Genomic DNA, 27,397 nt, shown 5'->3' with positions numbered 1-27,397 from the left:
GACCTTGAATCCATTTCAATACATCATCTTCTAGTTCTGGTCATCTTGCATTCAGTTCTCTACTTGCATATTTAGTCTTCATTATTTTTTACAGTTCATCTTTACGAGTCCACCAGTTTTTCTGTCGTCGGAAGACTAAAACACCACTCAGCTGCTGTGTTTCCATGTTGTTATGCATTTGCTATTACTTTCAATTTACAGCTCACATCATATGAATACCTTTCATTTTTTCCATTACTAAAGTAGCCTACTAAGAAAAATATTGTACTGTTGACACAAGTCACTTTCAATTCAAGTTCACTGGCACTGCAGACTGCACTGAAGCATCATAGGCTAGACAGTGTTTTGTGCTTGTGATGGTGGGGCAGGAGGAAGACAGTGTTAGCAAGCTTGTGAATCCCCACAACTGATGTTCGTCACATCAGTGCATTGCTGTTGCTAGATGGATCCAATGTTGCCAGATGGAGATAGATTTCCTGTGGCATTAAATATACGGGCATTTTTATGACTAGCGGGAATTTTAAATCAAACACTGGACATTTTTATATTAATTTCAAATATAAGATGCACCTGGATCTTGGAGGCAATTTTTCACACAAAAAAGGGCGTCTTACAGTCAGTAAAATATGGTAGTGATTGCCAGTGTTGCAATTAGCGTGGGAGAATGGTGGTGTTCTGTCATGTGATAAGAACAGTTGGTGGTTTGGTTTGGTGGAAGTGATGGAGTTTCATATAGCATTATCCACGTTTAACAGTAGCTTGGGTGCCAGATCAGTTGCTCTAGAACTGAACAGAAGATAGAGCTATTTAACATCACTAGAGAATTATTAATGGCTTGTGGAGTGATCTGTGTTACACGGTACAACAGCTTGCTTAATGCCCATTTGCAGTGTACCTGCTCTGTCGATCAAGTTCATTTGTTTCAAAGGAATATGTAATTAAGCTCAACTTTAATTTAACATCATAATCTTTTGTTTTAATAAGATGATCTCTTGTATTTCCCACATCAATTTTTGAATTGATCTACATCTACTGTAATTTCAGAGACTATGCTGCAGACATGCACTTTAAGGAAAAACGTGGTTATGGTGGTGCACAACTATCTCCGAGAGCCACAGTACTCAGTGCACCTAACTACTCCACCAACTGTAGTAAGTTTCATGATTTTACCTTACTTCTATTAGAGGTAAAGCATCAGAAAAATGAGTAATTTAGTAAGCTATTTAACAAGAACACACCAATGTGAGTAGCAGATGAAATATCACATTATTTTCAGGTACGATGATCTCTGCAACATATGAAGACGTACTGTGTGGGTACAAAGCTAGTACATAGTGACAAGTCTACTGTATGTCTGAAATGGGACACTTATAAAACTTTACCCTGTATTCACAGAGGTATTTTCTAAAGAGTTATGAGGTAAAATTTTTGTATCCAATGACAGGTACATTGATAGCCAAAGCATTATGACCACTGCCCACCGTGATACTGGATGCTGCCTGATGGTGTTGCGGGTATGTGGCGCGGTAACGAAAGTATGTAAGCAGAGTAGACATGGATGAGGGATCACCCTAGCGAAGACAGGGCTGTAATGGGGAAATCCATGGAGATAAGTTACTGACAAAGGGCAGATTATTATTATGCACAGCCTGTGAACAAATATCTCAAAAACAGTGAAGCTGGTTGAATGTTCATGTGCTCCTGTTGTGAGCATCTATGGAAAGAGGTAGGACAGTGAAACTACCATTAGGTGCTAAATGTTTTAATTTCCATGACTCTTCACAGAAAGTTGGGTACGGAGGCCTTCTGCTCTGTAAAGTAGGATAGATGGTGATCTTTGGTACCTCTGCCGAAAGAGCAGAATGCTGGTGGACACAGAAGTGTTTTGGAGCACACTGTTCATCATACATCATTGGACACGGGGCTCTGCAGCAGACCAAGAACTTTGCAAAGACATCTAATGCCATGCATTTCCAGCTAACAACGAACTGTTGGAATTGCTGATATGTAGAATCAGTGCTGTATTTCGTTCCAAAGACAGACAGACAAGCTATTAAGTTGGTCATATAGTTTTGGCCCACCAGTTTATAAAAATTTGTAATACATTTTCAAAAACATTGATAAAAAACAAAAATTTTCTTTTACAATTGCAGAAATTGCTTAAGATGATACAGACAAAAGCTATCCACCTCAACAACCATTTTTAACACAAAAATCGTAAAGTAGTATCAAACGAAAACAGTAAAGACAGTACGATCCGTTCCTGACGAAAAGATTTTAGTCAAGTATATTCATTACGTAAATCAATAAACAATATTATAAAAGCCAACAGAACATGTAAGAATGAGTGTTAATGTTAGATATTCCATTGATATCGATCTCCTGGGAGAGTAAGCACTTGCTCGGTGGGGATAAAAAATTGGCTACATCCATGTTGAATGAGCCATCTAGGTGTCCATAGAAGGACTTTAATACAAAATAATTTAAAGGGTACTTCATTTGTCACGCAGCTGGTGTTACAAGACTGACATGCGAAACACCCTTATCATCATTAACTTTTATTCAACTGATTAAAAATCTTCATAGTGTTTACCAGTTTTCAGAAACATGAGAGCCATACTGTTCTCCGAATTACTCTTTTCATAAGCACATTATCCTATTACAACTTTATGATAACTGGACAAATAATAAATATTGGGATGTATAGAACAATAGTGTAAATCTACAAAAGATTTGTAAATTATTGTAAATATTCAGTTTGAATAATTTAGAAGGTGCTGACAGCTGGCTGCAAACATAAAAAAATGCAAAACCATGCACTATATGTTTTAAAAATATGAATATTTGATTATAGATCCTGTGAATTACAACAGAAATAATTTACACGAAAGAGGAATATCACATAAACTGTGTATTTGGCATGTAAATGCAAAAATGAATGCAGCCATAGCACACTGTTTTTGCTAGTTACGTCTCTTCCTGTTGATAAACAGTTCTTCAGCCAAAGCTTTAGATGACGAAAATTAACAATATTTCCTAAGATGATATTTTCATCGTGAAATAAATCTTTACTGAAGCAGCATACAAAAGTGGAGATTTGTTTCTAACACTGATTGCCAAGTGTCAACAACTACACCAATCACTGATCCTCTACAAGTCTTCCTGCATTTTGCTACAGGCTTCTGGCATTGCAGCCTCCCTCTAGACAATAGCATCATCCATGTACAGGCTCATGGTGCTTCTAACATTAGTTATGTGATATTTTATTCTTCTGTAACTATACAAAGTCTACACTTTTTAATCTTGTTTGAATTATCCAATATTCTACCTGCTTGATTTTAATTGGAAAGAATTGAAAATTCGTTATTTTCATGGCAGCAGCGGGTGCACTCAGAGTCGACTGAAAAAATAATGGAAAGTCAGTTGCGTGGTATTGTTTCTTCAATAATAATACACAGAAATATATCTGAAGTGCATTTTGTTCACAGTACTTGGATGAGAAGCTTCAAGAAAGAGGACATCCAATGTATTTAAGAAGACTGACAAGAAGTGTCTAAGACTGCTCAACTCTTAGAGCTATACACTGAATTGCTGAAAAATCCGAACTTCTGAAAAACCTAAAATATCGGATACTAAAAGGAAAATACCCATTCTCTCTCAAAAATTATACCAATACATCAAGAATATTTTTTTCACTCCAAATGTCACCAACTAGGTGACAGTGAAAGCAGAATTCAAAGTGTGAGATTACCTTGAGTTAAATGGTGTCTAGCACTACTACTATTTTGTAAGGGTACAAAATACTACAGTTAAGAAAAAAAGATTAATGATATTACTACATTAATGGTTGTACTCATAGCTGGCGTAACAAGTATTATATTTTACAGTTGCCTGTGACATAGACAAAGCTCCCAAAATGAACATATACAGTCTAACTGTCAACAGGGTATCAGTTTCTGTTAATGATCACACTCCTTAAGACACAATTTACTCATGTCTTCAATTGTGCCCTACTTCCATAACGTTTTATCTGTTGATTTTACTTTTCAACGTACTGTCACCTGAGTATTGATAGCTTAAATACTTCTCTTTACTATTTTCGAACTGACCCAAACACTGGCAGCACAATATTGACTTTATTCTCATTTTCCTGAGATTCCTGTAATACACACCTTTTTGGCTCTCTCTTCCCACTCATATGTTACCTGATCCTTCACTTGTTTTCTTACTTTCCTGCCACATTCTTCGTTAGCACTGAACTTTGTTTAGCTACACTACAGCGACCTTCACTCAGAAATTGTATCAGTACTTTTTTAAGCCAATCATAAAAGTGAAATTGTTTCAGCTATGATTGAAAGCTTATGTTACAAAGATTTAAAACAAACTGTAAAAAGAATCACATACATTTTGCAACAAGATTGTCAATGGTTCCCATCAGCACTCTGAACTCCAAGAACTTCCTCATATGATTAACCTGAAATGAACAATCATCCATTTTGCTGTTAGTATATTAAAAACTATTTCATCAAATTTTAACAAAAAAATCAATCCAACTTGGTTTGTTTCTTCCAATTAGTTCACTTTATTTGCAATCAACGTAAAAAAGTAGTGCAGCATATAGTCAAAGAAAACAACAACCACTGATATCATGAAATGTAGCTACAGCACTCAAGAATGTAGTCAATCACTGTAATTAGAATCACAAGACAAAATAAAGAGTCAATTACTGACCCATTAACTTACCAATTTTTGGAATGACGCCAATAAAGTAAGCTTCTCACGACTATTGCCTTGATAGAAAGCTACTTCTTCAGAATTTGTAATTAGTCTTGAGTTGATATATCTGAATTCACCTTCAAGCTTCTGTTCAGTAACTGTCATGCGGCCCATTGGTCGCCTAAGGTGTGTGAGAATGAAGCCCGATACAACTAGGTAAGCAATTAGCATCACTGGAGTCTGGAAAAGCAGAGACATATGTACAATAAAAACATGCTTATGACATTCTGAAACATTGTCTCCAATGCTCTTGCTATTAATTGCAATATTATGTAACATATTGAATAGCACACTGACAAAGTGCCCTTGCAAGGCTCCTAAAAGCAAACATAGAGCATTTATTGCACACGAAACAATAGTTAAGTAATAAACGTACGACCATCAAAGGATGTTTCACAAATTCTGTTGTCTTAAGACTGCTGAATCATTTTAGGGGACTGATGTGTAAGTTGTAACTGAAGTTAACCAATCAAATGCTCATTTACAAACATTTTTCTCATTCAAACATGCTTTCAATCCCCCTCACTGTTATTACTTTGTAATTTTTGCATTCTTTAGAGGTCAACATGAAATGTCTTTTTAAAGATATAATTTCTACTGCTAAATAATCTAGACATGTAAATGAGAAATACTTAACCTATCATGGAGAAAGAATCCAGATGGCATATGTGGTGAAACAGCACCAAGTTCATGATGGTCACGTTGTATAGCATGACCTACAACAGGATATTGTGTGTTGCCTGTATACACCCTCTGCCTATGCCCATTTACCCTGACTGACAACTGGGTGGTAGTCACGCCAATGTAAAAGGCTGAACGGTGTTTGTGTAACAGCTGGTATATGACGTGTGTCATTTCCCCCCAGACACCAGTTTCTCAGAACTCCGCAGGTGGGAACTAGCAATACAACATATCCTTGGTTCTCACCATCCACCTGACCTTAATTTACATTAATTCCTTCTGTCTCAGCATATATTAACAGTAACTACTCCTTTCTTCACTCAATTTCAGTTTTCTACACCTTTCATTTTCTGACTTGTCTATTTTTCGCTATCTCCCCTCCCACCTCTGTTACATACAATGCACTTGGCGTTTCACTCTTATTAACTCATGCATGATGCTTTAGTAGTAATCTCTGTCTTGCATATTACCCTGTCTTCCACCTTTAAGCTCTCAGGTTTTCAAATCTCATCCGGTGCAGTCCCCATCAGTCAGTTTTTCCTTATCATCCCATCTGGTATGTCTCCCCTGACCTGGAGTCCTGAGTGACTTTTCTAAACGGTACCCCTTTCCCTAAACCTCTCCAGTCCTTCTCCTTCAACTCTTCTGCCAGAAGAAGGAGCCACTGGGGCTCCGAAAGCTTGTGAAAGTTAAATCCTTTTGTGTGTGTGTGTGTGTGTGTGTGTGTGTGTGTGTTCCCCTGCCGCCACTTGGTGAGTAGATTTTTTTTATCTGTCTATTTCATTATATTATCAATAATGACTTTTTTTGTTGTTATATATATGATCTGAGATTGAACATTTCACAACAATGCAGCATCACAAACCTTCCATGACACACTCAAGAATAATTGTATCTCAGCTGGTAGTATTGTGTATCTGCTTTTTTTCACATTTGTAGGTGCAAAAACTAGTATGCATAAAGTGTGGTACACAATTCTGTCCAAGTGTTCTGGTGTTAAAGTACTCCCAATGTACTTCAGTTGAACTTCTCAACAAATCAATTTCTTGTCAACTTTCTCTTCTCAGGTTCCGCTGATTAGTGACAACTACTTCTTGTAACAACTTGACAGCCTTTTCCTTTTAACTGCGTATCCACTTCATCTCCCCCCACCCCCAATTAAATATAGTTTCTAACTTCCACAAAAGGTTGCATTTTTACCAAAGGAGGTATGGACATGGGAAAAATATATTAAAAAAAGATGCTGTGACTTACCAAACGGGAGGGCGCTGGTAGATAGACACAATAAAAACCATACACACAAATATCAAGCTTTCGCAACCCACGGTTGCTTCATCAGGAAAGAGAGAAGGAGAGGGAAAGACTAAAGGATGTGGGTTTTAAGGGAGAGGGTAAGGAGTCATTCCAATCCCGAGAGCGGAACGACTTACCTTAGGGGGGAAAAGGGACAGGTATACACCCCCCCCCCCTCCCCACACACACACACACACACACACACACACACACACACATCCATCCGCACATATACAGACACAGGCAGACAAGATATGTCTGTATATGTGCGGATGGATATCAGTGTGCGCGGGCGGTTACAAGGGTAGGAGCCAGGGAAGGTGGTTTGGGGATTTCATAGGGGTGAACCAAGAGGTTATGAAGGTTAGGTGGATGGTGGAAAGACAATCTTGGTGGAGTGGGGAGGATTTCATGAAGGATGGATCTCATTTCAGGGCAGGATTTGAGGAAGTTTTATCCCTGCTGGAGAGCCACATTCAGAGTCTGATCCAGTCCTGGAAAGCATCCTGTCACAAGTGGGGCACTTTTGGGGTTCTTTCCGCCGTCCACCTAACCTTCATAACCTCTTGGTTCACCCCTATGAAATCCTCAAACCACCTTCCCTACCCTCTGGCTCCTACCCTTGTAACCGCCCCCGGTGTAAAACCTGTCCCATGCACCCTTCCACCACCACCTACACCAGTCCTGTAACCCGGAGGGTGTACACGATCAAAGGCAGAGCCACGTGTGAAAGCAACCGCATGATTTACCAACTGACCTGCCGACACTGTGAAGCTTTCTATGTGGGAATGACCAGCAACAAACTGTCCATTTGCATGAACGGACACAGGCAGACAGTGTTTGTTGGTAATGAGGCTCACCCTGTGGCTAAACATGCCTTGGTGCACGGCCAGCACATCTAGGCAGAGTGTTACACCGTCCGGGTTATCTGGATACTTCCCACTAACACCAACCTATCAGAACTCCGGAAATGGGAACTTGCCCTTCAGTATATACTCTCTTCTCGTTATCCAGCAGGCCTCAACCTCCGCTAATTTCAATTTGCCGCCGCTCATACCTCACCTGTCTTTCAACAACATCTTTGCCTCTGTACTTCCACCTCGACTGACATCTCTGCCCAAACTCTTTGCCTTTACAAATGTCTGCTTGTGTCTGTGTATGTGCGGATGGATGTGTGTGTGTGTGCGCGCGACTGTATACCTGTCCTTTTTCCCCCCCTAAGGTAAGTCTTTCCGCTCCCAGGATTGGAATGACTCCTTACCCTTTCCCTTAAAACCCACATCCTTTCGTCTTTCCCTCTCCTTCCCTCTTTCCTGATGAAGCAACCGTTTGTTGCAAAAGCTTGAATTTTGTGTGTATGTTTGTGTGTCTATCGACCTGTCAGCACTTTTGTTTGGTAAGTCACATCATCTTTGTTTTTAGATATATTTTTTCCATGTGGAATGTTTCCCTCTATTATATTCATATCATTAATTTGAACCCAACAATTACGTTTGTTATTGTCACTGTTGCATTTTGAAATCTTTTCTGTCATCTTATTTTCTCTTTCTGTTTTTGCAAGTAGTTTCACTTTGTATTCACCTTTTCCTTTTTACCGAATCTACCATACAATTTTATCTCGCCTATATATACTCAATAATATGTAAACCACTTCCAAACCATAACCAAAAAATTTTTTTCCGCTTTCAACACTACCGCTGCTATAAAATCCATCGTTCCCAGTTCACAAACAGTTCCTTTCACCTATTAAACAGCCATTTCGTCTAGTTCTAATAACTTTTGCTTTTTGTTCAATTTCCGTTTTTCCCCACATCACTGATAATTTTTAGCCGCTTCCCAACAGGTTTTAACGTCATTATTTTTTATTTTTTCGTCAGACAATTGTTAGCCTCATTTTCACAATCTGACACCACAAAACCACTCCTTTTAATACATTTACATGCAGTTTTTTCGAAATTTTCTCGAATTGCTCCACCCTTTAACGTGTTTTGGCGGCAACACAACCACCTAACCTTTGTGCACATCATTGTCTACCAACCTAAGTTCACCACAGGATCAACATAGCCCAGCTTTAACCAACACTTTTTCGCCTTTTTTCACACCAGATCTCCAGTTGCTTTCTAGTTCGCCTTTAACTCTCCCCATATATTTTTATTTTCATTTCACCCTCATGTTACACTTTCCACCTTCTAATACCATGTCACCCTCACAACATCCCCACAACGACCCCATTAAGTTTTATTTACATTCCCTCTGCGAACATGCCTTCGCCCTAGCCAGATTACGCTCCCATATTTTATTTTCCCAGGCCTGTCTGACATTTGGCATTACCCCCAAAGGCCTCACACTTAAAGTTCCCATCTCTGGCTGTAACCCTTCTTTCCATCAGTCCCTATACCAGTTCCAAACTGAACAATCCATTGCCCTCACCCATCTAATCCTTCACCTACACATCAACTCAGCCTATCCTTAATAAAAGTCCTAAATCTTTCCTCTCCCACATCCACACCAGCTGTTCAGAGCATCCTCCTACAAGCCAACCACAAATTAGAACAGCATGCCACCCTCCACCTCAAAAAACTATCCAACCTCCTGGTTTCCCACCTCTGGAAAGGCAACTCACTCACCCTTCACAACCTTTCCAGCAAACCTCAACCTCCTCTCATTGCACACAGACCCAGTTACTCCCATCTACTCAATCTCCCACTTCCAGCTCCACTCCCCCTAAACCTCAAAATTCCAAACAACACAATCTGGAACCACAACACCCTAATTCAGTAGTTAACCTTTCCTCCAAACCTCTCTCCCAATCCGAAGCCTCTGTCCTATCCAAAGGCCTCACCTTCAGCCCCACTCCCAGATTCAATAAAAAAGCCCTTGTCAAAGATTTACTGTCCTACACCCGTACTCTCTGCTGGAAATATCACTTTGCCGCGAAGAAAAATGATGCTAATCCTACTCCTAATGATCCAACTCCCCAAGACACTATCCAAATTGAACCCTGCCTGGAACAGTTCCGTCCTCCGTCACAGCGGGACCCACCTCCTCTTCCTCAAAATCACCCTCTCCAAACCTTCCAGGAATTTCTGACTTCCAGCCTTGCCTCTCAATCCTTCTTAAAAAACCTTAATCCTACTCCCAACATCACCACTGCTGAAGCCCAGGCTCTCCGTGATCTGAAGGCTGACCGATCCATCGTCATTCTTCCGGCGGACAAGGGTTCCACGACCGTGGTACTTGATCGTCGGGAGTATGTGGCTGAGGGACTGCGTCAGCTTTCAGACAACACTACATACAAAGTTTGTCAACGTAATCCCATTCCTGATGTCCAGGTGGAGCCTCAAGGAATCCTCAGAACCTTAGCCCCTACAAAACCTTTCACCTGACTCCATCAACCTCCTGACCCCACCAACACCCCGCACCCCTACCTTCTACTTTCTTCCTAAAATTCACAAACCCAATCATCCCGGCCGCCCCACTGTAGCTGGTTACCAAGCCCCCACAGAACGTATCTCTGCCTACGTAGATCAACACCTTCAACCCATTACATGCAGTCTCCCATCCTTCATCAAAGACACCAACCACTTTCTCGAACGCATGGAATCCTTACCCAGTCTGTTACCCCCGGAAACCATCCTTGTAACCATTGATGCCACTTCCTTGCACACAAATATTCCGCACGTCCAGGGCCTCGCTGCGATGGAGCACTTCCTTTCATGCCGATCACCAGCCACCCTACCTAAAACCTCTTTCCTCATTACCTTAGCCAGCTTCATCCTGACCCACAACTTCTTCACTTTCGAAGGCCAGACATACCAACAATTAAAGGGAACAGCCATGGGTACCAGGATGGTCCCCTCGTACGCCAACCTATTCATGGGTCGCTTAGAGGAAGCCTTCTTGGTTACCCAGGCCTGCCAACCCAAAGTTTGGTACAGATTTATTGATGACATCTTCATGATCTGGACTCTCAGTGAAGAAAAACTCCAGAATTTCCTCTCCAACCTCAACTCCTTTGGTTCCATCAGATTCACCTGGTCCTACTCCAAATCCCATGCCAGTTTCCTTGATGTTGACCTCCACCTGTCCAATGGCCAGCTTCACACGTCCGTCCACATCAAACCCACCAACAAGCAACAGTACCTCCATTATGACAGCTGCCACCCATTCCACATCAAACGGTTCCTTCCCTACAGCCTAGGTCTTCATGGCAAACGAATCTGCTCCAGTCTGGAATCCCTGAGCCATTACACCAACAACCTGAAAACAGCTTTCGCATCCCGCAACTACCCTCCCGACCTGGTGCAGAAGCAAATAACCAGAGCCACTTCCTCATCTCCTCAAACCCAGAACCTCGCACAGAAGAACCCCGAAAGTGCCCCACTTGTGACAGGATACTTTCCGGGACTGGATAAGACTCTGAATGTGGCTCTCCAGCAGGGAGACGACTTCCTCAAATCCTGCCCTGAAATGAGATCCATGCTTCATGAAATCCTCTCCGCTCCACCAAGAGTGTCTTTCCGCCATCCACCTAACCTTCATAACCTCTTAGTTCATCCCTATGAAATCCCCAAACCACCTTCCCTACCCTCTGGCTCCTACCCTTGTAATTGCCCCCGGTGTAAAACCTGTCCCATGCACCCTCCCACCACCACCTACTCCAGTCCTGTAACCCGGAAGGTGTACATGATCAAAGGCAGAGCCATGTGTGAAAGCACCCACGTGATTTACCAACTGACCTGGCTACACTGTGAAGCTTTCTATGTGGGAATGACCAGCAACAAACTGTCCATTCGCATGAATGGACACCACGCAGACAGTGTTTGTTGGTAATGAGGATCACCCTGTGGCTAAACATGCCTTGGTGCACAGCCAGCACATCTTGGCACAGTGTTACACTGTCCGGGTTATCTGGATACTTCCACTAACACCAACCTGTCAGAACTCCGGAGATGGGAACTAGCCCTTCAGTATATCCTCTCTTCTTGTTATCCGCCAGGCCTCAATCTCCGCTAATTTCAATTTGCCGCCGCTCATACCTCACCTGTCTTTCAACAACATCTTTGCCTCTGTACTTCTGCCTCTACTGACATCTCTGCCTCTACTGACATCTCTGCCCAAACTCTTTGCCTTTACAAATGTCTGCTTGTGTCTGTGTATGTGCGGATGGATACGTGTATGTGTGCGCGAGTGTATACCAGTCCTTTTTTCCCCCTAAGGTAAGTCTTTCCGCTCCCGGGATTGGAATGGCTCCTTACCCTCTCTCTTGAAACCCACATCCTTTCGTCTTTCCCTCTCCTTCCCTCTTTCCTGACGAAGCAACCTTGGGTTGCGAAAGCTTGAAATTTGTGTGTGTGTTTGTTTGTGTGTTTTTTATTGTCTCCTATCAACACACCAACGCTTTCGTTTGGTAAGTAACAGCATCTTTATTTTTAGATATATTTTTCCCACGTGAAACGTTTCCCTCTTTATATATATATATATACACACACACACACACACACACACACACACACACACACACACACTCACATTTCTAGAAGTATTCAGAACCACTTGAAACTGACCTAAAGGGCTGAACTGGTAGTGAACTCTGTTTTCAACAGCAAGTGGAGCAGTTTTTCATTAAAAATTGAAAATACCTTCCATTCCTACCATATGCAGGTTGATAAAGGGTATGATTTTGTCAGACAGAATCAGTGATTAAATTGTACAAATAATCCAATATGAAAAAGCCTCACAAAAGAATAGAATTTGACTCAACAGTCTCAGGATTGTTGAGAATGAATTCAATGCCTGAAAGAAAAGGAGTGTACAACCTGACATAAACTGTGACAAGTCAATATTTTGATTTGATATTCGAGTCTTACTGGGATGGTTCAATTTGTAGCACATTGCTGGTGAAAGCCAGTGATCCTGGTTAGAAGGCTGGTGTAGCTTAACACGTACATTCACTGGAACATATACTGTGCCCAGAGTAAATAATTCTTGACACTACATACATTTAAAACCACCCAATGCTAACCCATTATATAGGCATAGGCAGAGAGAGGGGGGGATGTGGATCTTACTAAAATCTGGATCAACAACATATGTACATGTAACATAAAACTATAAATATAATGCCACAATAGTCACTGTTAACTTCAGTCTTTCTCATGATGTACTATGCCTACACCATTAGGGCCCTTCTTATGAGAACAATTTCCTTTGGCACCAACACATGAACATTAAGTTCTAGCAGGAACAACCTGTAATCAGTACGAGACTTGTGCAAAATGCAGCAGGGAGTTATGCACATGATTATGGCATCCTACAGAACTGTGCCAATCAAAGCAATTGTTCTGGTTATTGGATTGTATCCAACTGACCAACAAATACCCAAGCAGGGAGTGATGTCTGATGCTCCATAAGTGGACACAAAAAGTTGAGGCTACTTCTGCTAAAAATAATATCAACACTAGCAGGAGTTGCACAAATGAATAACCAAGGAATGCAATAAACATGGGAGAAGCAAATAATGCAGGAGTCCATCACCTAATAAGAAATAATGTGGACTATGCAACAGTCATACTCGTTATTAGTGAGGGTTGAAGTCAGGATTATATGTTTCCTCTTTAACCAGAATCCCCCAAACCCATTATACTTGGCTAAAACTAGTTTTTTCATTACAAATGCATACGTTGTGCTGTCATGATACCATAGTATATGGTATTTCAATGCAACAATAATGATTTAAGTGCTGAGCTGGGAAAGGACTTTACCAATGGCAAAAGCTTGCAAAACAATTTACACCAAAGTAGACCCTAAACTGTGTGAAGTTTTAAGTATGCTAAAAAAATAGGTCTTCAAATGAAGGCTTTGCAAATTAATATTCATAATGGTCAAATATATTTGTCGTAAGATCAAATGAGGTGGGACTTCATATTTTCATCTTAATTCAATATTTATTTTATTATCTTTCATATGGCAAAAAACAGTGAAGTATCAGTGCCAGTGAAATGTCACTAAAATGTTTTAGTCTTATGTATTGTTTCTTTTAGTGTTAACAGTACTGTGAAAATTACTGAAGTATCATTAGTGCAGAAATACAGTATCTAGTACTTTCTTTAATGGGACTTAATGCACATTGGCATTTTTTAGGCTAGGCAGCATGAACAGTCACCGGATGACATGCAGGTAGTGAAATCAGACAAAATTCACCATTAAAATTTTAGTTGCCTTAAAGCCGAAGTAGAAAGCTCCAAGATATTTAGCAATTAACGGAACATACGAGAGATTAGACTCCATGAGAGGGGAACTGTTCATTGCAGTTGGCAAAAATATTGTGTACTGAGGCCGAATTAGAGCACGATAATGAAGTTATCTGGTCACTTCTACCAAGGTCTCCTGTAGGTACAACCAAGTTAAACTGTTAGATGTTTTACTGGCCACCCTGTTCCATTCTGATAGTTCTAGAGTCATCCAAAGAAAGTCAACAGTCAGTACTGTGTAAATATTTAGATCACAATACTATTTGGAGGCAACTTTAACCTACAGGGTATTGACTGTGATGTCTAAGGATTCATTGCAGGGGGTACAGGCAGACAGTGTTGTGAAGTACTTTTGAATACATTTCCCGAAGACTGTCTTCAGGAGCTGGTTTGACATCCCACATACAATGGAAATATTTTAGATCCTGTAGCTGTAAATAGGCTTGACCTTATCTATAGCATCAGGGTACAGACTGGGACTAGTGACAATGATACCATAGTGAGTATTGTTACTAAACTTAATAGATCAGTCAAGAAGGCTAGGAGATTATATCTGCCAGAAAAAGCAGATAAGCAGTTGCTAGAATCCCATTTAGACAATGGATGGACATCATTTAGTTCCAGTATGATGGACAGTGAGGAATTACGGTCAAAGTTTAAATGGATTGTAAATTGTGCTCTGGAGAATTAAGTGCCAGGTATGTGGGTTAAGAATGGAAAAGATCCATCATGGCTTAACAATGAAATCTGAAAAATGCTGAGGAGGCAAAGACTCTGTCAAAACAGAACATGCAAATGACGATGAACATAAGTTAGTAGACATACGTCCGTCTGTAAAAAGATCAATGCCTGAAACATACAGCAACTACCACCGTCATACTTTAATGAAAGATCTTGGTGAGAAGCCGAGGAAATTCTGGTCCTACATAAATTGACTAAGCAGGTCTAAGGCTTCTATCCCGTCAGTCTTTGACCAGTTTGGTGTGGCAGGAGAAGACAAAAAGGTAAGCTAAAGGTTTAAATTTCACATTTAAGAAATTGTTCATGTGTAAAAATCATATTACATGCAGTCACAGACTCCTGTATGGAGGACATTGTAATATGGATCCATGGAATAGAGAAACAACTGAGAGTGGAAAACGATCGAGTTGGCAGGCCCATACAGAATCCCAATTGGGTTTAACAAAGAGTAGTCTATGGCGTTGACGCAAAGTCCGAAGAGCCTAGAAAAAAGTGCTCATGATTTCCATATATGAGAAGGGTAAAAGAATGGACCCAGATACTTACAGACCAAAATCCATAACATCGGTTTGCTATAGAATTCTTGAACATGTTCTCAGTTTGAATTTAACACATTTCCTTGAGATGTAAAAGTTCCCGTCCAAAAATAAGCACGGTTCTAAAAAGTATCACTGATGCGAAACTTTGATGCCTGTTTCTTGCACGATATCGTGTGAAGCATTGATAAAGGGCAACAGGAAGAATCCATATTACTTGATTTCTGAAAAGCATTTGACATGGTGCCCCACTAAAAACTTAATGAAGGTACAAGCATATGGAATACATTCCCAGGTTCAGAAACTTCTTAAATAATGGAACCCAGCACACTGTCCTCAATGGCAAATGTTAATTGGAAATAAGAGTATTGCCAAGAGTGCCCTAGGGAAGTTTGATAGGACTGTTGCTATTTTTTTTAATACATCTGGCAGAATGTGGAGCAAAATCTGTAGCTGTTTGCTGATGATGCTGTGGTTATTACTGTACTGGGCACTACACATTGAAGTTTGAATAGTTTGGGTTGAGTCCCCGCATGCTATGGCACGAAAAAATATATTTTGTTACACTCAGCTTAATTGAGTGGCCAGAAATGTGGCTGGTCTCAATGTTTGTCAACATTTTTTGTCACAGAGTGCCAGCTCACACCTGTCGTAAACTCAATTTTAAAGCTGAAATAAAATGTAACAATGCAGGCAGGTATTCCAGTGAAATTTAAAATATTGAGTCACCTATGTTGATTTATAATTTGAACAGGTAGTTTTATTTTTCTTCAATATATTGGGTAAACACTTAAAATGCAGTCTGAGGGACTTTTACATAAAGGTGGATGTTAATAACTGGTGCTACAACAGTTCACTATAAAATTCATTTGTCGCGAACACGACACTCGACAGTCTGTTCACAGTTCACAAAATACATTGTTGTCTGCTGTCCTAATCCACTATATTGCGCTCCACTTTATCGCTTTTGAACATCGTTACGTAAATACTTGTCCCCGAATGTGGCTACCAACACACTGCTACCCCCAGATGAGCGGCACGTCCGGCTCTTAGCGTCACTCAGAACCAACTCCCCTGTCATCAAAGATGGCCGCTCTATTCACACTTAAAATGACTGTCTAACTCAAAGCAATGTTTGACAAAAAGAATTACGAATATTCTAAAACTAAACACAAAAACAAACATGATACACTGAAAAATATGGAAAATTTCCATGCAACAACAATTTAAGGTCCAATTTTCTGTATCTGCCACTGTTTTTTTTCACAAATAATGTTCTTGTGACATGATATTGCTTTTTCCAGATTTTTTATACTAAACATAAATAAATAAAAATACATAATTACTCACCTACCCCTATAAACTTTAGAATGCTGCAGCTAATTTCGTCTCTTTAAATTTATTTATTACCAAAAACACGGTTTCTCTCAGTTGGATCCCATATTCTGCCCTCTCATTCAAAAATGGTACAGATTATGCTAAATCGGCAATTGCTCGATGCAGCTCTTCTCGCCGCATCCGTAGACAAATTGTGTATATTTATCGGCCAAAGTATTGCGAGATATTAGCTTCTGAACTTTCATAAATTTACAATTTTTAAGACAACAATAACTTTTAAACTATTATATATTTTTGTGGCGCGTCTAGATACTTTAGCTTTACATATTTTTTTCTGTCCACGTGTGCCAACTCGCACCTCCGTGTCACTTAGTTTTTTTATCAACTTTTCTCTGGCATATAAATATCTCCAAGCGCGCTGACTTGGCCATATGCACCTCTGACAAGCGCTCGGGTTTTTCCAAGGCCGCATAAACGCTAGCCGCTCACCACGGCCCCGTAGCAACTGCCGGCCACATACTCTGCGGCAGGAAACTGCCGCTCTAATCTCGACCCCACAGCTTGTACGGTCACATGGTGTACAGGAAGGTGTCATCAGTGACTGACTGAAGGAGGATACATGATGACTTAGACAAAATTTCTAGTTGGTGTGATGAATAGTAGCTAGCTCTAAACACAGACAGATGCAGATGATTAGGAAAAACAAACCTATAATGTTCAAATCGGCATTGGTAGTGTGATTGGCACAGTCACAAAGATTAAATATCTATATAATAGAAAGAAACATTCCACATGGGGAACAACATATATATAAAAAGAAAGATGCTGTGACTTACCGAAGTAGAAAGCGCTGGTAGATAGACACAATAAAAAACACACAAACACACACACGAATTTCTAGCTTTCGTAACCCAAGGTTGCTTCATCAGGAAAAAGGGAAGGAGAGGGAAAGAAGAAAGGATGTGGGTTTTAAGGGAGAGAGTACGGAGTCATTCCAATCTCGGGAGCGGTAAGACTTACCTTAGGGGGGAAAACAGGACAGGTATACACTTGCGCGCGCGCACACACACACATATCCATCCGCACATATACAGACACAGGCAGACAAGCTATGTCTGCCTGTGTCTGTATATATATGTGTGTGTGTGTGTGTGTGTGTGTGTGTGTGTGTGTGTGTGTGTGTGCGTGTGCGTGCGCGCTTTTGCACGTGTGCGAATGTATACCTGTCCTCTTTTTGGGCGCGCGAGTGTATACCTGTCCCTTTTTCCCCCCAAAGGTAAGTCTTTCCGTTCCCGGGATTGGAATGGCTCCTTACCCTCTCTCTTGAAACCCACATCCTTTCGTCTTTCCCTCTCCTTCCCTCTTTCCTGATGAAGCAACCTTTGGTTGCGAAAGCTAGAAATTTGGGTGTGTGTTTTTTATTGTGTATCTACCAGCGCTTTCTTGTTTGGTAAGTCAGAGCATCTTTGATTTTTATATATAGATTAAATATGTAGACATAACACTTCAGAATGATATGAAATGGAACAAGCATGTAAGGGTTGCAGTAGGGAAGGCGAATGATCGATTTCAGTTTATTGGAAGAATTTTATAAAAGTCTGCTTTACCTTAAAGGAGACAGCATACAATATACTAGTGTGAGCCATTCTAGAGTACTGCTTGAGTGTCTGGTACCCCTACAGGTCTGATTAAAGGAAGACATCAAAGCAGTTCAGAGGCAGGCTGCCCAATTTGTTACCGGTAGGTTTGAAAAACATTTGTGTATTGCAGACATGCTTCAGGAGCTTAAATGGAAATCCTTGGTGTAAGGTGACGTCTTTTCTAAGGAATGCTATTGAGAGAATGTGGAGAACTGGCATTTGAAGCCGATTGCAGAAAGATTCTACTGCCGACAATGTATATTTCACATAAGGACCATGAAGATAAAAGAAATTACGGCCTATATGTTGGCATATAGACAGTTGTTTTTGCCTTGCTGTATTTGCAAGTGATACAGGAAAGTAAACGATTAGTAGTGGTACAGTGTACCCTCTACCAAGCACAAATGGTGGCTTGCAGAATATGTATTTGGATATTGATTATATGGTGGCTTGCAGAATATGTATTTAGATGTAGATGAATTAAGGTGACGTGTAAACTTTAAATCTAAATGATTTTTTATGACTACTTTAAACCCTAATTCTACACCAATAATAATTATCAAGTTGTGCAACAATACATGTATGTGCTCTAATTATAATTTTATCAACACTCAACTGTCAATATTTCTGAAAGAAGCAGATCAATCAAGCAAATTTTATTCATAAAAAAACCTTGAACAAAAATAAGTGAAGTAAGAGGTGTATGTTACAGTACAGGAGTAGAAGGTAGCGCATATGCAGATAGTATGTGCGTGTGACTAAGAAACTAAGTGGCAGGTAATTGTGAGCAGGGACACAGTAAGGGCAAAAGGCATTATACAGTTTGGTTGAGCACTGGAATAGTGCTTTGTGAACTGGAGAATCTTCGAAATATTTCTCATACTGACAAAAGGAAGAGGACATGAAAGAGCTGGTGAAGCCTGGAATGGCACTGAGTGACAAAGAGTTGTCCATTTTTAGCTACCTTAATAATTATCTAGGAATCAGATGGGGGTGTGACGATGGGAGGGAGGGGAGGGGGGAGGGGAGAGAGGAGAGAGGAGAGAGGAGAGGAAGATGGAGAGAGGAGAGAGGAGAGAGAGAGAGAGAGAGAGAGAGAGAGAGAGAGAGAGAGAGAGAGAGAGAGAGAGATATTCAAATATGTGAATGTCACATACCTGTGGCCCCAATGACACTGTCAGACGATATACATATATAAATATGTCCAGCATGGGTTTGCATGTATTTGAATACAAGTCCGTAAATGTATCACAGAACTTGTCCACATCTGTTGTTAGGAGCTGATCTGCATTTGCAATACGATTATCCAGGTTACTCATTTTGTAATATGTAAAGCCCCTGTATGAAGAAAACAAAAATAAAGAAACTGTTTGAATAATTACATGACACGTAACCAAAATGTTATATAAATGCAGATAAGAGGAAATTTAGAGCTAAAAGTGTGTTTTTCAGTTCTATTTTTTAGTTCACTGTCAGGTTGAGTAGAGAACTTTCATCTGTTTTCCTTTTGGGTATCTTGTACACTTCAAGAGGCTGATGACCTATATTGTGTACAAACTCTGGATCATTAGTAATTTCCTTTCTTCCTTCCTTTTCTACCAAATAATGTTTCAAATTACACTGATAGAACAACTGCCATTCGTGGAACAAACCAGTAATTCCAAATCCGAAGCTACATTTACCCTCTTTCCTTCAAGTCACATGCAAAGTACAGGTTAACAATTAATGTTTCCATTTCAATGAAGTTCCTCATCCTTATGATCGTAACATAATAGAAACAGGTAGGTCTTTACAGCAAATTCTCACCAGTGTTGTTAATATATGTGAGGCATCATCAACATCAAATATACATGCTGAGTAATTTCTTTTATTTTTTTCTGGGTGGGTGGGGGAGGAGGAGGGGTTGCAGGAAGAGTAGGGGAAAGAAAGAAAAATGTGGAACAAGAGCAATTGGCAAACAGATTAAAACTGAGGTAAAAAAATGTACTGCAGTAGCTATACTTTGAAGATCTTAAGCAGAGCTATGCTTGCAATAATAATTATAATAGACCAATGTAGATAGGACTTTAGGTAAAGAAAAGAAATGTATTATGACCATCACCCACATCAAAAGTAGGCTATCTCAGCAATAATCACACTTCCATGTTTATGAAAACTGCAACACAGACTAAAATTAACTTATCAGAAATTAGGTGTGCCTGATAGCTGAAAATAGGGTAGAAATTGATATTCAAGCTGCCTGTAATGTTACATAGAAGCCAATTGCATTACAGATTGCAAAAGACTGCCTAAAAAAGTAAAGAACACTCAAAATTTTGTTACTGAAAAAAGTTCACTTCCTGGCACTCAGTTCTAAGCTACTTGATGTGGTAAATTGGTTGCAAAAAATGGAACACTACCAAGAAATACCTTGATGTTAGTGAGATCAGTATAATGTCTTCATGTAGCAGTGGGTTACTCAACGGGCTAAAATGTAAACAAGCAATGTTGCAGTTGGTGATTCAAATTCTGCTTTACAAGAATTACTGTATCCTTGTGTTTTTTCAGTAGAGGCACCCCCCCCCCCCCCCCCCCATTTCCCACAAACTATGGATCCCACTGAGGTGGCGTGGCTTTCGTGCCTCAACAATACAGATAGTTGTACTGTATGCGCAACTATAACAGAGAGGTGTCAGTGAGGTCAGACTAACCCATGGTTTCTAAAAAGGGGCAGTAGCCTTTTCAGTAGTTGCAGGGGCAACTGTCTGATCAACTGATCTGGCCTTGCACCATTAGTCAACAACGCCTTGTTATCTGGTACTGTGGACTCAATGCAAAGCAAGACTACAACTATTATATTGCTGAGGGTATGTAGCTTTACTGTACGGTTTAATGATAACAGGATCCTCTCTGGTAATATATTCTTGAGATAAAATAGTCCACATTTCAGATCTCCAGACAGTGACTACATGGGGGGATGTTGTCACCCACGAAAACTGCATGCATCCTAGGGATCTGAGTGTGGAATGTTAGATCCTTTAATAGAGTAGGTAGGTTAGAAAATTTAAAAAGGTAAATGGCTAGGTTGAAGTGAGATATTTCGGGGAATAGTGAAGTGCAATTACAGGAAGAACACAACTTCAGGTCAGGGGAGTACAGGGATTTAATATAAAAATAAGGGTAATGCAGGAATTAATAAGGAGATAGAAATGCAGAGGTTCTTCTGAGTTTCAGAGGTAGCATTAAGCACTAATTAACTGCAATGGGGATAAAATAGAATAAAAGAGGAATGGGTAGCTTTGTTAGATAAAATAATGAAGCCAACAGAGGCCCAAATAGATAAAAATACAAGGTGTAGTAGAAATCCTTAGGTGGCACAGAAGTTACTGAATTTAGTTTATGAAAAGAGAAAATATAAAAAAATTCAACAAATGAAGCAGGGAAAAGAGAATATATGTGTTTAAAAATGAGATTGACAGAAAGTGCAAAATGACCAAGCAGGAATGTCAAAGATGAATGAAAGGCTGTAGAAGCATGCATAACTGGAGGAAAGATAAATGCCTACAATAAAATTAAAGAGACCTCTGGAGAAAAGATAAGTAACTGTATGAATATCAAATGCTCCGATAGGAAGCCAGTGCTAAGCAAAGTCTGTAAGATGGAAGGAATATACAGGAAGGCTATACAAGAGAAATGAACTTTAACATAATATCATAGTAGGATAAAGAGGAAGTAAACAAAGATGAACTGAGTGACATTGCACAGTGAGAAGAATTTGACAGTGCTCTGAAACATCTAAGTTGACGCAGTGCCCCTGGAGTAGATATTCTCTCAGAATTATTGAGTCCCTTGGGAGGGCCAACCATGACTAAATTATTCCATCTGGTATGTATGATACATGTTGAGTCAGAATGAGAAAATAGGATGGTGGGAATAGATGCATAAAAAAACTAATTAAAGTTATCTGACACTAAGAAGCAATTACTTGGCTTGCATATTCACAAAAACCTTAACTGAATAATACATCAACTGATGTAGAATTAAAAATAGGACAGCAGTACATGGACATCACACTATGTCAGTTTGAAATGGAAGAGAGACAAAAACATTCCATTCTGTCATTCAGCGTGCCAAGAGCTGAGCGGCATTAATATGCTCATTTTTATCTCAGGATTTTCGATCTATCAAAACTGACATAACAGCATGCAGGCCGTCAGTAAACCTTGCAACATACTGCTAAACAGACTGGATCACACCCATTGCAGTCCTATAGCGATCAAGCCAACATTGTTGAGTCTGTAGTGTTGATCAAAGCAATGCAGACAAAACAGAAAATTGACGTAGAAGTCATCTGTTGATTACGTGCAGTCCAGAATCTGATTATCATTTTTGCGCCTCTCTTGTGATCCACTGTTGCAGCAAATGCGCTTACATGCCCTGTATGAGCAGAAATCTCATAGTATGAAAACTTACTTCCTACCCACCAATCATTGTTTGGTTTGAACTCACTCATACACTGACAGAGCACCATTACTCACTGAAGAGGCATACTGGCACTTGCTCTCACATTTTAATGGATATCTTGGCTTTTCACTAGTTTAACTTGACATAACACTGATCTTTATAGTCAAACAAGTTAAAGTGCTGCCAGTGTTACGTGCGTGCCATCACTCTATGATCTGAATCACTTACTGCTTATCCACAAAGCCGCTAAGTTTCAAGCAATCCAGGCCATTCTTTCCGAGTGTGCCCTTTTCACAAATTGTGGTGCAGAAAAAAATCAATTCACACTGGCAGGTATCTACAAATACATGACCTTAGTTGTGAATACTCTACATAAAAATTGCGACTTTTCTGTCTGCATTACATATTGATGTAATAGTGAATAGAATATGACACTGAAATTGTCTAACAGTATAGAGATCACAAATTAACATACCTGAGGTACTGATCATACAGGTGATGTGTTAGCCGTGTTCTTAAACGCAGCTTCAGCTCTCCAATTCCGTACTGCAATGGAATACATTTTAATCAAGAAAGATTTTACATTTACAAAGTATATCAGCACATTATTAAAAAAAATTTAATGAAAACCTCACTGTTAAAGAATCTTCAAGTTTTTCACAAATGGTTAATAAACAGTTATTGTTTCAGTTCACCTGAGGATGAGTGGCTGCATGTATTGCAGGAATTAAAACTTATTACAGAACTTTTTGTATCCTATTTCATATAAAAAAATTTCATAGGCACTGAAGCCAGTACACATACCTTAAGAATGTTGTTGACAACGGATATCTGAAAAAGAAACATTTATTAGAACTGCTTAAATGTTCTGGCCCTTCAAGATGTGATTGAAAATATAAACATGTAACATTTAACTTGACAAAAGAATACAAGTTGGATGGGAACTAAAGAACACACACACACACACACACACACACACACACACACACACACACACACACACTTTGAAGAAGGAATACACAAAGTTAATTGGAACAACAAATACAAATACACCTGAAAGATTAATACTAATAGGGAACTTATAATAGCATGTAAATAATTTAGGAGTAATGGAGACCACTCACCAAACAGCAGAAGTGCTAAGAAGCTGACAAGCAAACACAAAAGAGAAAAAAATCTTGCTATCTTCTGGAATTAATCTTTTCTCAGGCTAGAGTACACACAGAAAAAACAGGCCTGTGCCCCTTCGTAGAACCCAAAACTCCTAACCCCTTACCTGGTTCATGTTCATGTTCATAGATGATATCATGATCTGCGCTCGGGACTGAGAGACAGTCCTGTCCTCCACAACTTCAACACCTTCTCTCCCATCTGCTTCACTTTGTGCTCCTCAACCCGATGTGCTGCCTTCCTGGACATTGACCTCTACCTCCCTGACGTCTTCATCCACACCTCTGTCCATGTGAAACCCAATAACCATCAAAAATACCTCTGTTTCAACAGTTGTCATCTTTTCCACACAAAAAAATCCTCCCATATGGCCTGGCCACCTGTGGAATGCATATGTGCAGAGACAGGATCTCTAATGCCTAGTATTCCAAAGGTCTCACAAGGGCCTTCACAGACAGGCACTAACCCCATTCCCTCTCCCCCCCTCCCCCTTCCAACCTAGCTGCAGAACGACTTCCCATGCCAAACCTCAAACACCCTTAATCCTCCCAGCACTTCCCGGAATCAGCTTCAAAGCAGTGCCCCTCTCATGACCCAATAACCTGTGGACTGCAACAAGTCAACCACATCCTTCATCAGGGCTTTGACTATTTATCATCATGCCCTGAAATGAGGGACATTCTGCCCAAGATATTTCTCTCCTAAAGTTCTATTGCATCGTGTACTCACTCACCCTATACAACATCCTAGTCCACCCCTATGCCACTCCCAACCACTGCCTCATCCCTGTGGAAGACCTGCCTGATGCAACCACCCAGCACTTCCTACCCCAATCCAGTCACAGGCTTATCCTGCCCCATCAGAGACAGGGCAACTTCTTAAAGCAGCCATGTCATATAACAATTCCACTGCAATCACTGCAAAGCTTTTTCTATTCCTATGACTAGCAACCCACTGTCCACCAGACTAAATGGCGACTGTCAAACTGTGGCAAGCACAACATGCAGCTTATCACAACATCCTCGAGTTCAAAGGTTGTTTCACAATCTGGACCATATGGATCCTTCCCTCCCCCACCAGCTTTTCTGAACTATGGAGATGTGAGTCATCCTTGCAACACATCCTTTGCTCCCTTAATCCTCCTGGTCTCAGTCTCCATTAACCAACAGACTCACTGCCAGAAGACACCATGTAGAGGAACAGATAAACGTGGGCGCGAGCACGCGCAAGCGCACGCACATGTGCATGTGTGTACTAGCTCGTGAAAGGACTGATTCCAAAAGCTAGCAAGTTTCTTTTCTCAATACTTCAGCTATTCAATGAATGGTTTCCTTTACTCCTAAATTATTTACACTGCGAAAGATTAAGTCCTCATATTTTACATAGCTGTCTACTGCATATAAAAAAACGAAAACAGACAATACATTTATTTATTATTGTAAACATGCGTAAATATTTTATTTTTCTATAATAGAACTGAAGTTGTAGACACCTTAATATGAAACAGTTAAGTAATTCTCACATAACACTATATAATGTATTCTCCACAAACTTCTAAGACTGAGATGTTCCATATCCTGCGAGATATTTACAGCATGGAGCATTGGAACATGAAATAAACAACTAAAAATAAATAAAATAAAGAAAGGCAGTTTTTCATGAGAACTCGAGACAAGTACACACTGATATGAAACTATGTCATTAAAAAATAGTTAAATGAAAATTGATAGATTGTTAAATGAAAGTGTATATATAGAATAAATATTTCACAATCTCATCAAAAGTATCCAAAAACCTATTTGTGGACTTCAGTAAGGGGTGTGTTCATTCCTTACATTTACAATGGCTTAAACTCTTTCTCAAGAGTCAAAATCAGAGAAGGTCAGATGCCAGGGTCTGGAGTGAAGTTGACATTCTAATTCATTCCAAAGGTATTCCATTGAGTTCAGGTTGAGACTCCAAGCAGGCCATTAAATTTCAAGAATATGGTGCACAGTACATAATGTAGTAACATGTGTTTATATCCTTTTACATTTACCTTTCTCTTATGCACAATAAGGAAAGCACATCCTAACCAAGAAAAGCATCCTCATACCATAACACCACATCCTCCCTACCTCAATGGTGGCACTACAAACGATGGCAGGTAATACTCTCCAGGCATTCACCAAACCCAAACCCTTCCATCGGACTGATACAGGGAATCACTCCAAATCTCTCATTCCCAGTCATCCACTGTCCAGTGGTGGTCCCTCTGCACCACATCAAGTGTTGCTTGCCACCAACTACAGAAACAAGGAACTGCTTGACCATTGTATCCCATTCTTTGAACTCCCAATGCCCAGATGTCGTGCTAGCTGGACTGCTGGTAGTACTTTGGAAGTCAAGAGTGATTCCTTCTGTTGATTTCATATGATTTTCTACAACCCCTCTCCATGCTGTGCGGAGTGTAGACCCTATCCATGAAGCCTACCTGGTATTGGTTTACCTGTGGTTGCTCCTTTGTATTTCCACTTCACAGTCACATTAGCAGTTGACACGGTTGCTGCCAGTTCATATGGGTGGCTGGTGGAAGTTGTTAAGGCTGCTGGCAGAACAGAACTCACAATTTGCAGCTTTGTACCCAGAATTGATAATGGTTATTTTGTTTGGAATCAAGTTGAGGGTCTCAAGCAGAGAGTCCGTTGGTTCTTTGGAAGTCAAGAGTGATTCCTTCTGTTGATTTCATGTGATTTTCTACTACCCCTCTCCATGCTGTGCGGAGAGAACTGTACGACTCCTCTTAAGTCAGAGGTGCACTACACACAGCAAGCAGCTATTCTCATAGCAGACTACCTTTGGAGTGCATCTGGAGGTTTTTCAGGGCAGGTGATAATTTTAGGTCCTTTTATAAATGCTCACCAGTTGAAAAACACTGGGAGTGATATTATATCTAGTGCAAAGCTAAGCCACTTTGACTGACAGAATTTTAACAGCAAATTGCAGAAGCTTTCATAACTAAGTTCCTGAAGTTACTGTTACCTTAGCAAATGATCTACCTGAGAAGCTTAGAGAATTCTCATTCTATGTAAAATCATTAAGAGGATCAATGGCTTCTATCTAGTCACTCATCGGTCAGTCTGGTGTGGCAACAGAAGGAAGCAAAAGGAAAATCGAAGTGTTAAATGTTGTGTTCAGGAAATCATGGATGAAGGAGGATCGTACAACATGTAATCGTTTGATTATTGCACAGATTCCTGTATGTAGAACATAGTAATAGGCATCCCTGTGGTGCAGAAGCAACTGAATGAGTTGAAAACAAGTCACCAGGTTTGGGTGGACTCCAACTTTGGTTTCACAGGCATTGGTGCCTTACTTAGCTAACATTTTTCATGAGGCACTTGCCTAGACTGAGTTATATTGTAGAGCAGTGGTTCCTAACCTGAGGGTAATTAGCTTCCGAGGGGTAAAATGAAATTTTCTGATTGGTAAAACCTTAAACAATTTGATTCTGTTTCAGTCTCAAAACTAAAATATTTTCAAACGA

At 40.1% G+C, this 27,397-nt stretch overlaps 1 protein-coding gene across 1 annotated transcript in view; it reads right to left on the bottom strand.

Moving 5' to 3' along the window:
* The window catches only part of LOC126476396 (ATP-binding cassette sub-family D member 3), a 100,386-nt gene that overhangs the window by 36,133 nt on the left and 36,856 nt on the right, over positions 1-27,397 (bottom strand). The window contains exons 5-9 of the mRNA XM_050103539.1: positions 23,506-23,532; positions 23,177-23,247; positions 19,416-19,596; positions 4,744-4,956; positions 4,405-4,474 (exon numbers count right to left, since the gene is read on the bottom strand). Of these exons, the coding sequence (XP_049959496.1) occupies positions 4,405-4,474; positions 4,744-4,956; positions 19,416-19,596; positions 23,177-23,247; positions 23,506-23,532 (562 nt within the window). The remainder of the gene's footprint in view (positions 1-4,404; positions 4,475-4,743; positions 4,957-19,415; positions 19,597-23,176; positions 23,248-23,505; positions 23,533-27,397) is intronic.

The sequence above is a fragment of the Schistocerca serialis genome, chromosome 1, assembly GCF_023864345.2.
Source record: "Schistocerca serialis cubense isolate TAMUIC-IGC-003099 chromosome 1, iqSchSeri2.2, whole genome shotgun sequence".
Lineage (NCBI taxonomy): Eukaryota > Metazoa > Arthropoda > Insecta > Orthoptera > Acrididae > Schistocerca > Schistocerca serialis.
Note: the sequence above shows the minus strand (reverse complement) of the source record. Positions and strands in the feature narration are given on the sequence as shown.